The sequence below is a fragment of the Seriola lalandi genome, unplaced genomic scaffold (assembly GCF_002814215.2).
Source record: "Seriola lalandi dorsalis isolate HSWRI2012SDOR001 ecotype SW California unplaced genomic scaffold, Sedor1 jcf7180002054544, whole genome shotgun sequence".
In the NCBI taxonomy this organism is placed as follows: domain Eukaryota; kingdom Metazoa; phylum Chordata; class Actinopteri; order Carangiformes; family Carangidae; genus Seriola; species Seriola lalandi.
Genome location: NW_019525097.1, coordinates 1,579,632 through 1,598,050, shown reverse-complemented (window position 1 = coordinate 1,598,050; position 18,419 = coordinate 1,579,632). Strand labels below are relative to the sequence as shown.

Below are 18,419 nucleotides of genomic sequence, written 5' to 3'. Positions count from 1 at the left end.
GTTGCAGTTTAAGGTTTGACATATATTGTTTTCGGGAAAAAATGTTCCCTCAAAAACCCCATTATTGTGTTTTCTCTACTTTATAGAAATCACTAAGGTTACCGTATCTAAATTAAACATAACACTTCCCTCACTTGAAGAATGTCAGTGTTGTTCAGACAATAAATGCCCCGTGTTCAAGTGACAAATCCCTCCAGCAGTAATTACAACTGCAGCAAAAGAGAACGTCATGTGAAAATTGTGTTTAGGCAACTAAGTCTGCGTGAGAAGGAGGTTTCGGTGGATGGGTTAACAAAAAACAATGTATTTTGTCATTTCAGGACTTGTGTCGTAAACCTGGTCTAAGCAAAGGGTCAACAGTTAGTGTCATCTGGCCAGATTCTCAGCGTAGTTTATCAGGGAATGAGGTGGGGCAGGTGGAGGCAGGTAGGTTTTACATTTTTTTGCTTTTGCTTTGTTTAATATGTATTTTGTGTGTTGCACTGACACTAGAGAGTAAGCAGCGATGTCACAACGTCCTCTTGATTGGGATTTACATGAGCTTTCTAACTACAGTAGATTTGTGCAAAAGCATGTCATTTTTTTCTATCTATCTATCCAGAGAGAAGCCTGGGAGAGGAGATGTAAAACTACATTGAGATGGTTTTCGGTTCTTAAAACCACAAATATATCTTCCTATGAGCAGTTCAAATAAATAAAGGTGACACAGATGCATTGTCAGAAAAAATGAATGAATGAATTTAATTTTTTAAAAAGATCGATCAGAGTTAATCTATAAAGAGTGCAACTGGATATATATTATTATATGTATAATGTTACAGTGATTTGTATTTGTTTTTCTTTACAAGCAAGAGATATTTACTGAACTTGAAAATCCGTAATCAGAAACCAGTTTCTTCAGTTAGCATTTTTCTGAGTGACAGACAGAACTCCTGAATGACCTCACTGACGTTTCAGATGCAAGTGTCACTTTACACACCCAGGCATTAGTTAAACATCTTCAATGTGTGATGGAGAGTGTTGAAAGACAGAAAAGGCTGTTGTCTGTAATTGACTGCACTAGAAGTTAGACAGTCAGTCCTGCAGCAGGTTGGCTGCAACTTTAATCCCTTAATCTGTCTTGTGTCTGTAAAAGTGCCCTGAAGCAGGACCCCCCCCCCCCACAACCTCATCTGATCCCTATTGTGTTTGGTCAATCTCAGCAACAGACTCCATAGCTGCAGTGATGCTGTACACAGTGGCGATGACACGTAGCAAAAGAAAACACAACCTTCACTCAACATCAACTTGCTCTGCAGGTTTCTCAGCACTTCCAGTTAGGATATGAGACTTGACCTCTTTTCTCCTCTGTCTGTCAGCAGTTTCATTTAAAACCAGAGCTGTAAAAACAAGTCACTGCTGGGTGTGTTGGTGATGCTGGGCAGTAATTTGAACACTGGTGGAGTCTTACAAACAGTCAGTTGGCTGATTTCCATTTGATCTTTGACGTATCTGCAATATTAGGACAACCTATTGAAACGCAACAGTATTTCAAGGTGTCAAGCTTGAAGACGAGGTTCAACATTTAGGTGTTAATTTATTATACAAGCTCTGCTGTCTGGTTTTATTCCAGGGATTCAGCAGATTCAACTATATAACGAGTTGGAACAACACTAATTCATGCAAATATATAAACTTTAGAAACAGTGCAGATCCGGTCTATCCCTCTTAGCCTGTGCTCTGCTGATGCTGGAATGCGTCGCTGTAATTTACAGATTTGTGCATGAAAATACTTGTTTACTGACCAGCAACTAAAAAGTTTTACTAATTTATTTAGCGAGTGAAAAATTCTTTTTGCAAGTTTTGGTGAAAGGTAATAGTTATTTTCTAAAAGGTCTGTCTAACAGGTATCTAATATCAAGCCCTTATACCTTACACCCAACAACTGTGATCTTCAGGTTGTTTCCTCTCAAGGATGGTGATGTCCGAGTCAAAATCAGATAGCTAGGGGAAATACATATCTGTTATTACAGCTACAGCATGAGGACGTACAATAGGAGATGGAGGAGGTGCTTTTATCGCATTGCAGGTGTGGTGTTTGACAAATATGCAAGCTGTTCATCAATGGTATTTGTTTTCTTAGGCACACAACCAGATCCTTTAAATCAGTTACGGTAAGGGTTTGTGAACAAAAGACTTCACATAGAAACTGTGTGATCTATGATCAATATAAAATGTAACAGGATGAAAGTCTTGGCTGTAATGAAAGGGCTGTGGAATAGAAACTTAAGAATAAGACCATCGCTCACATTATTATTTCATGCAAATGACAACATCAAAGTGATGTCAAAGTGATATTGGTACTTAGCTAATGTTAGCTAAACCATTCAGTTAGCTGATTCACACATTAAACCTATTGAGTGAACTGTGCCTGAGACAGGTGTGTTGCACATACGGAAACATTACGAAGAGTTGATCATCACTGTTTCACATTTGTTACCAGCTTTTACGATAGTCTACAATGTATTTTATTAATATACAAACGACAACAACAAAGTGATGGTCACTGAATGTATTAGCTAGCAATACAAATCAGATCAGCTTAAACATTCAGCTAGATCATTATATTAGATTAATGGGCAGTTTCCTACCAAAGAAGCCCATTTATCTTTTTCTATTTAATTCGGTTGAAACAGGCGAGTCATTCATAGGGGAACAATGGCCACCTCCAATATGGCTGCCGGGGGATACATTACATTACGCCCTCTATTCTGTTCTCTTAAATAACACGTCCCTGTGACTCAGACTTTCAGTAGGTCCTCGGCCTATTACAGAAACTCACACACCTGCCCCCACGAACACTCAGACACCCTCGCACACGTACAAGAATCTTATTCAAAAACTGCACCGTCCACAGTCAGTGTAACTGGAGCCACACTGACCCTCTCCACTGCCCATTGTTGGTAGTTAAATGACAGAGTGACAAACTTACAACAATGAAAACACACTAGAGACTGAACTTGTAGGTGTACGCATGTGCATGTGTAAAAAAAAAAAAGAAGTATGCGCCACTGTGGGTGTGTAGGGTGTCATGGAAAATCTGACAGGACATGAATGTAGGTGACACAAGATTTACACCTGTGCATTTTAAATCAATTTTTAGACTGAGAATGATGAAAAGTGGGAAAAACCGTGACGAAAATAATGGAAGCAGCACATTATATAAACTATTATTTCTCTGTGTGACACAAACATACGGCGTCATTTTGACATGTGGCGGTAAGAAAAGCACAAGTGTAAATAATAAAATTACTGATGGTGGAAATCCATTTAGATGCTCCGGTTTCAGTGTCCTGATTTGGCGCCTGCTGGCTCACTGTTGGAAATACTTCTATCAACATGCTTGTCTGTAAATATATATATTAAAAGTTTTTAAAAGTTTTTTTAAAAAATTGCGCATATATATGTATAATTTTTTAACTTTTACCACATTATATATCATATTTCCTTACTTAACACCTTGCATTAATCATGATAATTGGCATCACCTGGTGTTAGCTTAATTGAGAGAGCTGGAGTCCTACATCCAGTACAAAAGAAGGAAACATGGGACCTTGTTTCCACATTGTGCACCACCTTCTCCTTTGGGCAACGTACTGAACATGATTATCATACATTCAGAGAAGTAGAAACAGGATGCAGCGTCGCTGTCTGTATAAAAACTGGATTTCAACATTAGCTTTTGCTGTTGTATCATTCCAGGCAGACAAAAGATCAGACATCTGTTAGATTCCTTTGAAAAATATCTTTGAAGATGTAACCTGCTGTTTACAGAGGGAATACTGTGTGACATTATCATCATCACAGAGTGCCTAAGTATTATGCATTAACAGGTGAAACTCGCTGAACATTAGTGAAAACATGGCCTGAGAGTCTGGCCCTGCATGTTGCAATTTGGCATGAGGATGTTCCCGTTTGTCCCTCCTAAGTGTTTTCTATTTCTCCGACCGGGGTTGACACCACAGCACTTGATAACCCCCTAAAAAGCTGGTGATAAAAGTGGCCATTCTGACAGTTGGTGGTCACGTCAGAGCGAAGACCAATAGGCTTTGACAGTTGAGAGCCTCCTGCATGAGCTGTGTCACACCGACAAGGATCAGCTCTGTTTTTAATGGTTCCATAACGTGTCTTAGGGATCAAAACGCTTCAGTATGTTTTCTATCATTTCATATTTAAGAGTTAAAGCACATTTCTCCCAGTTTTCCTTTTAGAGAGGTTTATGGGCGCCAGTGAAAAAAGGAACTATAAAGGCCTACTTAACTAAACTAGTAGGCCTAGGGGCCTTGAAGCTTCACAGAGCAGTTTTTGACAAGATGTTGAAGAATTGTGGAGCTTTTTCATTGTTCTTGTATGAAGTATATCCTATTGGTAGTTATGTGACTTTTTTACAGGTGAGGACTGATGTAGTTTAGGTTGGGTTGAAGTCACATGCACATTTTCAGAAACTAGAATATGTTACCTTTCTCTGTCACAAGCTCATTACGTTATTATGCAAATTGATGCAAATTAGGTTTAAAACAAGTTGTGATCAAAAAGTGACAACTACACACAGCATTATGACAAATGTTTTGATCTTTAATTGGTTGATTTTAAGAGGTTACATAGTAGTAAACATACTGGTTATACGTGTGAAATTTGATGAAATCATCCACTCGAGCCACATTTGCATTTCACATCTCACCGTCATCCTTTCAGGCTTCCCTTAGAAAACAAAAAGCTCACACCCTGCCGTTTGAGTCTCCACAGCGCAGTGGAGAGCAAGCTCACACATCCTCATCATCATCATCATCATCATCATCATCATCATCATCATCACCATCATCGTCCACAGCAGCGCAGCCTCCACTCCTCTTCATTCAGTCTGGAATACTTTAAATAGTCATTAGTCCGGGGGTCACGTCGCCCCTGTTGTCAGGCTAACCGGTGAGAGTTCACGTCTAGCACCACAGTAGCTTTGTTAGTAACTGGCTTGGTGAAAACAGAGTCCATCGTTTGCTGCTCTCATGGCGCCTGCAAAAACATCTTCAAGCCTTCATGAGTTTTTTTTTGTTTTTCTTGTTTTTTTGGTGGAGCTTCTCAGTCTTGTTGTTATTTTAAGAATGTGGAACATGGAAGGAACTGAAAGAGTACATTATTTCTTCCTCATTTAAATCAAGTAACACAAGTAGACTTCAAGTAGAGTATGGAGTATGCATATCTTACATCCCGGCCGGGTCATCTTGCAATGCCAAGCCGGGGGTGATTACATCTGAATGCCCGTGAAAACATGAGACACAAATAAGTCGAAATGCTAACGAAGAGGTGCTACAATAACATGATAAATCAAACTAAATGAAGAAAACATAACCACAGAATCAAATGTTAATTAACAGCATTTCAGAATAAAAGAAAGAGAAAGTGAAGGACACAGAAAATACATGTCTGCCTCTCCGATAAAAAATTGATTTAGTGCATCATTATTACATTTTAATATTAGAGCATGTAGCAACATACAACAGCATGAAATAAATCACTTGTGTTCTATTATCTCTTTATTTTCTCTAGCACTGAAACGCTCAGACACAAGCTCCAAAATGGATCAAGAACACTTTGTCGACGCTACATTTGTTGAGGCATACGGGGAAAGCTAGTCCGACAGTGACAGAGCTGCCAAAGCGACATATCTAAACTGTTTTAGATACATGGCTTTGGTTGTGTAGAGGCAGGCGGGGGCAGCAAACACTGTACCGTTCCTGTTCACTTAATATGTTTGTTTTGTAGCAAACAGTTCAAGGCAAAGCCATATATCATAACATTAAATAAGCTTAATATTACTTCTGTGCTGTAATACTGGATGATTTTGACATCTATTCCAATGTTTCTGATATATGGCTTGGTTTCCAGAGCAGCAGGTCTGCTCTCTCATCTAATGCTGCCACCTGCTGGTCTGGCAGAGTGGTTACAAGCTGAAAGACCCACAGATCATCTGTAGTACTTACAGCTGGAGGGGGTGGAAGTAAAAAAAAGACGTGAGAAAAGGGACATTTAACAAGTTCAGGCACGTGATTTGTGATTTATGGGTCAGTTCACACCTAAAATATCTTTGAATTTATGGTTTACAAGAACCTTAAACCCCCTTAATACCAGTGTCATGTAGAGTTATAGCTTATTTACTATTGTCTGTGTGTATTTTCCTTTCTTGCAATCACTACCATGTTATTTTGAGTATCACTTTTTAACACTGAAATCACGTTAAAGGCAAGAGAAGCCTGAATGATTGGCACAACCAACAAAAAACAACTGTATTATCCTTTAAACGCGAAGGCATTGGCCAGTTAGGATAAAGAAAGTGCTTTTTATGTTTTTTTTTCATACATATTCGGCTCCTTTTTAACCCAGCCTTTTTAAGTTTGAAGCCTGTTAAGCCTCATTGTTAAGGTCACGATACTCGCGTAACACCGCCTCAAACGAGGCTGAACATACCTAAGAAAAGTGAAAAAAGTACACATCATCGTGACACTCAAAATGCTCTCGTTACATTGATTGTTGACCCTGTATCATGTCAGAGGATGGAGGTCATTTGGAGGAGTAATAGTGTGCACACACAAGACGACAGAGGAAGGAGACTGGAAGGTAAATAGGAGTAAAGTACCAGTAAAGATTTGAAAGAGTCGTTGAAGGGAGTCGGCACCTTATCTATAACACCCAGGTAAGATTGTGAGAAAATGACACGGTGAGTCAGACGCCATCAGATCAAATATCAACCCAAGCTTAACGAGAACAAAACCAGATCTGACTCATCCCTCCTGCTTAGACATTCCTTATTAAATCCTGTGCTGATTCTCGTCTGTGTGGTTTCTTGCTCCTCTCTCCACCGGTTTACAACAGGTCCGGGAGGTGGCTGTAGACCGAGTCCAGCAGCGTCTGGCTTGCCTCCTGACTCTTGACTCCCGCGATTTCAAAAAGCCGATCCAGCTTGTCCTCGGCGGCCGGGATCTCCTCGATAACGTGCAGCTCTTCCGGGTTCAGGATGTGCAGCATGTCGTCGAAGATGGGCTGCAGGTCGCACGGGTCCAGACGCACCTGCCGGAGCACAGTGTCTTTTTTCTCTGCAGGGGAAACAGAAAGGAGGAGCAGTTGTTGTAATTATGCTCTAATCAATATTTTTATGTTGCATTTTTCAGATTAATGTTAAACATTTTTTAATAATTACTAAATATCAGGGGAGAATAAAGAGCCCAGAACAAGTGAAATAGAAAGAAACTCATGTAGCTAACTGGTGCTAACCAGCTGTTGAATAGAGTTCTGACACTTTCTTTTGTGACCAGGCTTATATTTGTTTTTACTTTGAGTAATAGATACTCAAATGTAATGTAACGTATGTTTGATATAAAGATGTAAAGTTTTGTGATTACAAAGTAATTGTACTTTATCACCTTTCTAACTTTAACAAGAACAGAACTGGGCAAGAACTGAGGCTAGAGTCAATCAAGTCAGTCAGTTACAATCCTGTGTCTAACTGTGCATATTTTATTATTATTCTACAACATGTTTTGAATTAAAACTGTCTAGATTACTGTATAACTTTAAATAAGTTAAATAACGAATGTGCTAGTTCATTGTAGCTTGGAAAGAACTAGCACACAATAATAATTTTAAAGACAATCGCAATAAATCCCAGGCAGCGGTCTGCAGGGGTTTGTATACACTTTTCTGAAATATTCCCAAATGTCACAGAAAGTGTGGCTACGGATCCCAGTACAACTTTCTATTAACATAAATTATTGCTAATATAATATCTTATGTGGTTTTAATTGAAGAGCAATACGCAGAGGGACCACACGAGGGCACTGAGCGCCCACACATCCAGGTTTGAACTGAGTGCACTGTGTCACATCATTTTCAATAAGCCTGAGACACATTAGTGAGTGTCTGAATAACTTGCCAAGAGTGTGAAGAATGTGAAACTGCTGATACTCAGCATCTACACAAGGCACTGCCAACAAACCAGTCTCTCCCCTCTGAGAATAATGATCTGTCTCGGCTACTAGAAATGCCCCGTCAGATAAAAATGTGGGACATGTGGGAGTGAGTCTCCGGTGGGTGATAAAGAATTCTTTTTAAAGTTACTTTGGGGATTATAAAACCTATTAATATAATCTCTTTTATCTAAGTTAGACAGGCTTTGGATGTCATAACTGATGCATCATAAAAACAGCATCAGGTAACAGGTCACTTGATATGCTGAAAGTTTCTACACCGATACCTGCAGCATTTAAAACACAGCTGTTACTGTCAAAATGGCTCCCACAGATAACAAAGCTAAAACTGCTGAAAACAAGACTTTAATGTGAAAATTCACATGTCACTCACTGACCAGTGAATGATGTGTGAGTTACTGCATATCATAGCTATGTAATACCTCTTTCAATGTTTGCTGCTGATAAATGCTAAATAACGGAGTTAAATATAAGTGTTACTAACTTATTTTTCATTAATTACAGCTCCTATATGACAAAGTTAAAACTTTGTATTGTTCCTTAAGTTTTTCTTTTATTCTTACTGATGATGATTTTTGTGTTTTGTTGACGGTCCTCTATGTATTTTATTATCTTTTAAGATTTTCAGTGCGTTTGTTAGCGTTAGCTCACCTCAAAGTAGCAGTACTATTTGAACTTTATGAGCTAGCAACTGTGAAACCACAAGTGTCAAACTCAAACAGAGGGATTTTTGTAGAATTAATTTCATATGGATTACACATATAGTTAGCAGACTGTTTTTACCATGGAGGCTGAACTTTAAGAAACCAAAAACACTAACAAGGTCCAGTGAAATTAAAGTGCTGTGTTCTTTATTGCTATCTTTTCCCTGACAGAGATTATGGCTCCATACAGTGTACACTGTAGGTTCAATGAGCCAATCAGAAGAGAGGTTGAGAGCCTCGTCTCTTCTGATTGGCTCATCCACCTGTTGTTATTACAGCTTCAGAGAGAAGCCTGAGAGAGGAGATGCAAAATTACATTGAGATGGTTTTTGGTTCTTAAAATCACAAATATATCTTCTTATGGCTCAACACTTCAAATTAAAACACCAGAAAGTGTAAAATATGGAGCTTTAAAGATGTAGAACACCAGTATGTTTGTTTGCAAGCTCAAATTAAAGGTGGGATCGCTCAGTAAAGCGGTGAAGTTCGGCCTCTCACCTTTGGTAATGAAGGAGCCGTTCCTGCTGAGGGCGGAGTCTTTGCTGGAGGTGGAGTCACAGCGAAGCAGAGGCTCCGACTCGTCGGGGAAGAAGCCTTTGGTGCGGTCAACCGGCGACTGCTCCACGCCGACCCCACTGGCCCCGCCCACGCTACCACCGCTGCTGCTGCCGCTGTTGCTGCCGCCGCCGACGCTGCTGGGAGAGTCCAGCGCCTTGTGGATGGGACTGAGGCTTTGGCTTACATTCACTGAGGTCATCAGCTGGTTGATGTCAAACTGTGGAGGGAGGAATGGAGAGAGGAAGAGGATGAGGGAGGGGTGGGGCAGGAAGAGAAGAAAAACATGAGTGTAAGATGAACCACTGTTCAAACACACAGATGTATCGGCTGGTATTTGCACAAGCTTCTGTCCCGCGTCTAGGAAACACTGAATGCAGCGTCTCATTTCACTGTCTCTCCTCCCCTCATCCTTTCTTTCCGTCTTCATATCCTCCTTCTTTTACTCTTTCTCTGTCCCTCTCTTTTCTCTCTAGTTGTACCACATTTTCTTTCTGTCATGAAACACACACAAACACATATTTAAAGAAACACTCAAAAGTCACATACAGCGAAATGCCAAACGAGGAGGAAGCTGATGGAGGACAGTGGTGCAGCAGATGTTCATATGGACCACCTAGTTTTAGTAATATCACATGTACATATATGATTGATGATTACAATATTGATAATAAAAACAAACAACAACCAAAAAAACACTGGGCACATGATCCTCTTACACTGTCATTAAACACAGCACGTCTGAATAATCTAATAATAATATATCAACGATTCCACCATGAAACCTCTATAGATTTAACTGTGTCCAGGCTAAACATCCTTTTGCCCTCCAATTGTGAGAGGTGTCACCTTGTCACCTTGTTTTCTTATTGATGCAATACACATGAAAACACATATATATATATATATATTCTCAAATTGTTTGAGGTTGACAGCTCCATCCTTTCCTCTTGTTGTCATTTCCTTGTTTCCCTTTTGTTTCTTTCACCTTTGTTTGTTTCTTTAATTTTTCAGCTCATTAGTTTCACATCCTGTCGTATTTGTCTCCTCACATTTTCTCCGTCTTTCTAGTTGATCCTTTCTCTCCCTTCAACTTTAACTTGACCTTACTTTCTCTTCCTTGTACCCAATCCTTGTTTTTCTTCCCTCCTCTGTTCATCCTCTCCTGTTCCCTCTTTAAAGTTTCATCCTTTTTTCTCCCTCAGTCCCATTTTGTCTCATTTCCTCCTCTGTTCTCCTCATATTTCTCTCTCTCTTCCTCTGTTGCTGCCCCCCCCCCCACCCCCCTCTCTCCCTCTTTGGTGTGGTAATGAACCTGTGGTTTGAACCAGTAGCGACTGGTTTGGGGGATGAGATCATGAGAGCATGTCTTGTTTTTCTCAGCGTGAACCCACTCGGGCCTAAAGGTCGCAGCAGCACAGAGGTCACCTCATTCACCGAGCTCACTGGGAATGAAAAACGGAGCTGAGGGAAAACTAGTCCCAAGAAAAACAAACAAACAACCGAACAAAGCAACAGAAATTCAACTGGACCAAAGCCTTTTTTTTTTTTAAAGGAAATCCATTTTCATGCAGCGGAGGTTTCAATCTTTTCTGATGGATTTCTATTCAGTTCAGTTGGATTGCTCCAACAGGACATGACACAGAAACCCCGGCGCTGTTCTCTTGCTCTTGTGTTTTCTTTCTCTTCTCCGTAGCGTCTGGGTCAGTGGGCTGCAGCGTGACACGACTTACGTGACTCCGACAGAACAAACACGCTCTGTCTCGCTCCACAAAGGCGTGCATACATACATGCACAGCGGCGCAGTGACACGCGTGCACACCGTGACAAACACACGCTCCCTCTCACACAACAGCAGATGCACCTGGAACAAATGTTTTGTTTTTTTTGCTTTTTTTTGAAGAGCAGATGCAGAAAAGAGAAAAACACATAGACCCATGGGGGGGGGGGGGGGGGGGGGGTTAACAGCCTCAAGGTAACAGGAAGTCAGCGCATATGTACATCATACACTTGACAAAGTTACACAATCTCATGTTCAGCTTTGTGGCACAGATGTCAACTTCCTGCAGTTGTTGTGGCTCACTGTGTCGAAGTCTGAGTTTGATATTAATCATTACCTGCACAGGTATTTATTGTTGCTCTAGTTATTGTCTGGCACTAATAACAGTAAAACCAAAATTAGCGCGTATAAGCAGGATTTTTTAAACACAGGTACATCCATTTAAAAAGACGACACACTGACTGACGGGTGTGACTTTCTGTTCGGACCGAGACGACACAGACACACAACTGCATCATCACATGCACACACGCACACACACACACACACACACACACGCAGATTCAAAGACTGAGCTGTTAGCTGTCGTGCAGACTAACAGGGGTTGGTGCTCCAGTAAGTGTCGGAGCCTCCATGTGAGACGCTTTGGTCAATGATTGTGTGTTTTTAAGAATTTATTTTATTTTAGGTGAGAGGTCTGTGACTGGGTGAACTGCAGGCATTTGACGTGGGAGTGAATTGTACCTCAAAAGCCTTGTGTTAGCGAGTGTTAGCGGGTTTTTGAACCAATGTAAAAGAAGCTTAAACAACCAGTTTTTTCTCATAAGCATCACCTGCCCAGTTTCAACCCCAGTTTCTCTTAGCAACTGGAGGCCAGGACCCCCTTCCTATAGCTGGACCACATACTGCCACAAAGGGGCCCATCTCCTTGTGGGGCCCCATACAGCAGAAAAAAACTGTTTCTGACGATGTAGGACTAAATAGTGGGCGGAGCCACTGGTTCTGGAAGTAGGTTCCCAGTTCTCGAACTTTTCTGTTAATGATGAACTCACTCTTTCTTTGATGGCACAATACTGAAGGTATACGGTATACGGGCATCAGCTATAAGCTATAAGACATTTTATATCTCTGATCTAAATTCTTTGATACTCTTGAGCTGCAGTGGTGACAGTGAAGAAGCCAGGAAGAGGTGCAAATCAAAAATGCAGCAAAAATTTTGAACAATTTGCATGGGAAGTTTTGGGAAAGAACACTGTATCAGAGAACTGATGTGTGTTCACCATCAGTGCAGCCCATGACAGAAACTGAAGCTTTCTTAGAGAAAAGCTTTGTGGTAGGGTGATTAACTCTCCTCCCTGTGCTCTCTGTGCCTAATTTTTCATAAAAGAAAGAGATATTTTGGATAATGTGGATAATCTTTAGAGTTTCATGCACATTCATGTCTTAGAAGTTCTCCAACTGTCAGAAAATTACCATCGCTTTTACATCTAGATGTTCAAAGTAACTCTATCTGTTGTGCAGCTTAATAACCTTTGATGTGTGATGTGTGTCGTCTTACTTGATGCCATTAAATGAGTGAACTGCATGCATGATGTACAGGCCGTATAAACTAAATTACACTGCAGCAACAAACATTATCAGCCCACTGCTTTGTGAAAAGCCCTGCCCACACAGATAGAGCACTTTATCTGAAAGCGCCTCAGACCACATGGAATCTGATTTCTCTCTGCTGGCAGATGCGAGGAGCTGCTGAGGATGGAGCCGGAGTGCCAGGCTCAGTATACGGAAGAACAGTATGGCCGTTCCCAGGCTAAGGTGTGTGTGTGTGTGTGTGTGTGTGTGTGTGTGTGTGTGTGTGTGTGTGTGAGAGAGAGAGAGACAGAGACAGTGAAAGAAAGAAAAGGATCAGGCTGAATTGTCAGCACAAGGGCCTGTTGGGGACAGGGGCTTACACACACACACACACACACACACACAGTGGGCATGCAGTCCAACACTCATATGTACACACACACACACACACACACACACACACACACATACACACACAGACTGAGCCAGCCTGCCTCGCTGGCAGAGTTGGCAGATTTCAGCAGCATGAAGGACACAGGGGACAGAAACACACACTGGGGCTACTTTGATTAATTAGATCAAAAATGTTACAGCAAAGAGTCTCGCTCAGCTGTAATAACTCCCCAAACAGACGAGCTATTAAATAAGATGCAGCTAAGAAAGGAGCCGAGCCCAGTCTCACTGTTAGAAGCTGTTTGATGTCACCGCACATCCAGCCTTTACCTACTTCATCTGTGACATTCAAAGTATCTCCTCGGTGGAAACGCCAGCTCCCAGACTGCGTTACAGCACGCTTAATGTCAGATACACTCACAAACACATGCAGATAATCTCCCTGAATTACCTTTAAAAAAGAAGCAGTGCAGTTTCTGGGAAATCTCTGTCGTGTCCCCCCCCCCCCACAAAGTAATGGATGTGGTTTCATTTTATTATCTTATGGGGCTCGTTATGGAAACGACTGAAAGGCGTCTAATGGGACCTGAATCGTAAACACCCAATTAAGGCAGAAATTGCATTTGACTGTGCATCACTGTGGCACGAAGGGAAACATGACTACTGTAAAGATGTCAGTCTGTGTGTGTGTGTGTGTTTTATTGTAATATACACATAACAAAGAGCTGATTCTTCAGCTTCTCGTGTGGCAGACTACTTCATATTTCAATAAGTATCCATAAAAGCATTTCGCTAATATGTGATTTCCCTTTTTACTTTTCCTGCCAATTTTTCAAAATAAAAACCGAGGAGGTTAAAAATAACATCTCCAGTTGGCCCCAAACAGTCAGATGGTAATCTGCAGACCTCACAGAGGAAATATACTGAGTGAATCTGCATTTAATACGATAAAGAATTTATTGCTGCAGCATATTTCTAAAAACAAATCACACACGTTCACTGGCTGTATGTCTTCCTGACTCTTCTTCTCGTGTGTTTTTAGTCTCGAAAAGAAGATTATCACACACACTGCTCCTGCTCAGCATCACAATTTATGGCTCATCCGACCGTTTCGGTCTCTCCAAACCTTCGTCAGACGTATTTTAAACAGTTCTTACCACCATGATCTCAAACAGATAATGCTCCACCCATCTATTTAAGATCATGGGTGTAAGAATTGTTTAAAATGAATGACATTCCCATCAGCCTCCTTGTGCCTATAATCATTGTGAGCATGTTAGCTCGCTGCTCTGAGCTTGAGTACAGCGTCACAGAGCTAAGACTAAGAATCTGCAGCAAGGTTACGCTATTTCCGCATGACGTAAAATTTCGTCATCGGAGTTTGCACGCGAGGCTCTGGTGCGGACGTCCACGTACACACCAATTTGTTCCAGTATGCTACAAAGTTACCGAGTGCGCGCGTGCCCTGGGAAACAAACACGGACGCCGAGTTTGAAACGAGGCTGTGTGAAAGGGAGGCCATTTTTGATTTGACTCGTAGTGCGCGCGTGCGGTTTACGTAGACGACACTCTACTGCGCATGTCTGGAAAGTGTCCTCCAAGTGGAATCAGAGCTGCGTGTCCACCAGCTGTCCGTGTACGCATCTGCAGACAATTATAAGTGAAGCCTCAGTCATGTTTTTCCAATGTGTGACACCGGTCTGTTATAGATATTTCTTTGCATTATACTTTAAACTTCAGGACGTCCATTGTCACGTAGGTTTGAGGCCAAATCATTCCACTGATGCAGAGCTCGCATGCTTTCTTTCACTTCAGTCCATGCTGGAAAAAGCTCCAGCACGCTTTTAACCTGAAAGGATGTTTTTGTCAAAATTTTACTCCTTCACTTTCTTCCTCTTCCAAATAACTTTGGCTCACCCTGACACTCATGTAAAACCAATCCTTTGGTTCGCCGAACTCGTGCCTCATTAAACTTCTTTTAATAGATGCCTTCCCAGATTTCAGCAATTATCTTGGTGAGTACAACTTTATCATTACCTATAAGAATGACGGCCAAGATAAAAACCCAATAATAAAGAGGAATTATTATTGAATCTGTCACAGCAGGAAAAGCACATCGACCCAGGCTTCCCTACGATGAATAGCCTTTCTGTCTGTACTGTTTCCACCAGAAAGATTAGACAGCCGGCTTCCTCACTGCTTCCCCTCACAAAGCCACACACACTCATACCATAACTCAGGAGCTGACAGCCTTCAGCTGTTGGTCTCGGGCCATCCTCTTAGTCCAATTAGCAGAGCACTTCTTGTTCCAAAACAGAGTGAAATTAACTTTTTAGTGCCAGAAATCTCAGCGTTCTCAGTAATCGCTGAGTCATCGGTATTGCAATCCTAAACAATCCTAAACATTCCCATCAACAGATAACAGCTGTTTTTTTGTTTTGTTCTTTTGTGCTTCGGCCCAGTAAGAGTATCAGCAACCTTTCAAATAAAAAGATACTTAACACGGTTTCAAATCATGTTTTGCCATCCACCACAGACAGGTGAAGATAAATCTCTCTCAGTAATGAGGGCACCAAGTTTGAATTTGTGCTCTTGGGACTTAAAACTCTGGCGGGAGAACAGTTCTCTCAATTCCTAATTGAGGCAGCAGTGTTCAACATTTGCTCAGTTGAGCTTAAGTAACTACACTTCAGCTGCACACTTCACAGCACCTTAACTTTAACCGTAACTACTGCAAAACTAATTTGGCAGCAACAAATATTAGCAAGGAATTATATGTCATTGAAAAGCAACTGCGTGCTGCAGCGTTAGAAACCAAACATGGCCGACAGCAGGCGCATGCATGTGTATCCTTCCTCTCTACATGAGACGGAGGGTTTTCAAAGTAATTCCATAGTTGCTCTACAGTGACAATAGTACCTTTACGTTCCCTCTTTTTATACCAAGGTCTAACTAGAACATGTATGAAGATAAGCCTCCGAGTTAGTTCAACATTTTCCACCTAGGAGGAAGTTGTTATCGTCACTCCCCGGTCCCTGCTGTGTTCAGCTCGGTGCGTCCATGTGGGGAGCGATGACATCACCGACTAAACACCATATATCAGCATTGCTCATGTGCATACATCACAATCCATGTGAGTTATCAGGCTGAATATTGGTCATGAGGTGGGCTGCGTCGCTCCTGAGCCTTTCTCTGACTTCAACATAACTTTGCAGACATCCTGGTTGATAAACAGTAAAGACAGAACAGCAAAAAAAAAATCACCATCTTTCCCCTTTGCTGATTCTCTCTTACACTCCTCCCTCAGGAAGTCAGCTCCATCTGCTGCAGTCTCTGACACGATGCGTTCATGAGCCACACAGAGGAGACTTATGGAAGGGAAACAGCACGGCTGCTATTAAATCACCTCTTTGTACATACTGATGCCCTGGGCCAGCTACAGATTTGTCTCTATTAAGCATTAATTTCATACATGAATAAAACATCTTTAAAAATGACTATAATATTATGAGTAATGTTTTTTGTAGATGAAGGAGATTTTTCAGTGTTAATGATATATATATATATATATATATATATATTGCAGTATTTGAACCACAAAGTAAAACATACACTACATATATACTATATGTTAGCAGCGTCTGTATATTCTTGATGTGTTTGTCTGAACTCCCTCCCTCGGAGGATGCTGCAGCTCACAGCGAGGAGGGAACCACCTCTGTCACTCTTTCTGTCTGGTTTCAGCTCCGCGGCAGCAGCTCAGATAAAAATAGAGACGTCCATCAGACAGCTGACGCTCTGTTGTTCCAGCGGGAGCAGCATCGATACCGTGATCTTCCACTGTGCGTTCAATGCCCAATGTCATATATTGCCCCTTATGTAACACATGTATCGACATGCCTCCAATATGTGAGTCACATTGAGCTGCTGTGAAATGAGCCAGAACATACGACAGTGACCTTGACCTTTTTTTTTTTTTGAAAGGATGTTTTTTGCGACACAAATTCATTATTGTTTCCCTACAGCCGTGTTCAGCCGTCCTCAGCCTGATCTTATCTTAGTCTGATTCCCACACATGCTTTTAGGTTTATCTCTATCTAAGCTGTTCACATGATCTTCTCATCTCCATCTGCAACATAAAATATGCGATGCATGACAGAAAGTGCACTTGCAGTGTAGATCAGAGACTCGATGTTGACCTACAAATAAACGGGTATCGAGGTCTCTTATTGATGGCTCCTGCTGCAGTTGGTATTTTGGGGGGGGGGGGGGGGGGGGGGGGGTGCTCTGAAGACTGGAAGAGTGGGCAAACTGTAGCAAAGAAAAGTGCTATGTGTAACATCACGGTGTGTTGTGGCTTAGGGCTCTGAGCAGCGCCCAGAATAACGCAGTGAGTCATCCTCACTCATTACGAGACACAACACCTAGCTGTTCCAGTTCATCCACGATGTGCTAGATGGGGTTGAGGTCGGGACTCTGGCAAGTTCTTCAAAAACCAACCTGAGAGAATCAGGGATCTGCCATGAAAAACCGCCCCAGATCACAAGTACACGACATCGTGTTTTTGTAGGAGCGTCCGCACTCTTGCCAACACGCAACACAGCTGCTGCCAACACACCGACGTCTCCATAAGGTCACAATGTCTTCCAGTTTTATTATCTGTTATCTTATCCACCATCGATCCAATGAGAGAGGAAGATCGTGGAGATCGTCTGCTGATAATTAAGCTGTGATGAAAGGCTGAATTACAACCAGTTGAGACGTAGAACTCAGACGGCGGCTGGCGTCCTCAACAAGGCTCCAACTGTGCAGCACTAGCGCAGCCAACTATTGTGTTTCATACAAAAAAATGTATCTGCTGTTGTTGTTTCGTACAGAAAACTTTGCGGACAGAGTTGGCAGCACTGACCTTGAAGAGTGCGGTCAGGAGCATTAACTTGATATGAATCTCCGGAGAGTTGGAGGAGAAGAAGAAAGAGGAAGACGGAGGAGAGTGGATGGTGATGAAGGATCCAGAGCTTATGGTTTTCTTTTTCGTGTGCGTGTTCTTAGGAGATTACAGCATGAGACTGAGACCGGGTAGGTCGCGAGGGGCCGGTGGAGTGAGGCGAGACGTGCGAGGTCCTCACTGAATCACAGTCACCGACCGGGCTGCGTTCATGTCAGCGTCTGTGCACGTTTGAGGGGCTGAAAATGAGACAGTATCAGGGTCGCGTTTGTGAACCTGAGCTGCACCGTGAAAACAGATCGGCCCCTATAGATGCACTTTATTAGAAGAAGGTGGACAAGGGAAGGCGGAGGCAGTATATCTCTTTGTTTTTAGTGCCCGTGCAACACTGAACACAAGTGGTTTGTGGTCGACCACTGTCACTGATAAACTCAAGTTATTGACCCTTA

General features: G+C 41.8%; 1 protein-coding gene across 1 annotated transcript in view; it reads right to left on the bottom strand.

Moving 5' to 3' along the window:
- Positions 1 to 4,593: 4,593 nt before the first annotated feature.
- Positions 4,594 to 18,419, bottom strand: part of tnfrsf21 (tumor necrosis factor receptor superfamily, member 21) — a 41,852-nt gene continuing 28,026 nt past the window's right edge. Inside the window, exons 5-6 of the mRNA XM_023415035.2 lie at positions 9,221 to 9,497; positions 4,594 to 7,127 (exon numbers count right to left, since the gene is read on the bottom strand). Of these exons, the coding sequence (XP_023270803.1) occupies positions 6,898 to 7,127; positions 9,221 to 9,497 (507 nt within the window). The 3' untranslated portion in view covers positions 4,594 to 6,897. The remainder of the gene's footprint in view (positions 7,128 to 9,220; positions 9,498 to 18,419) is intronic.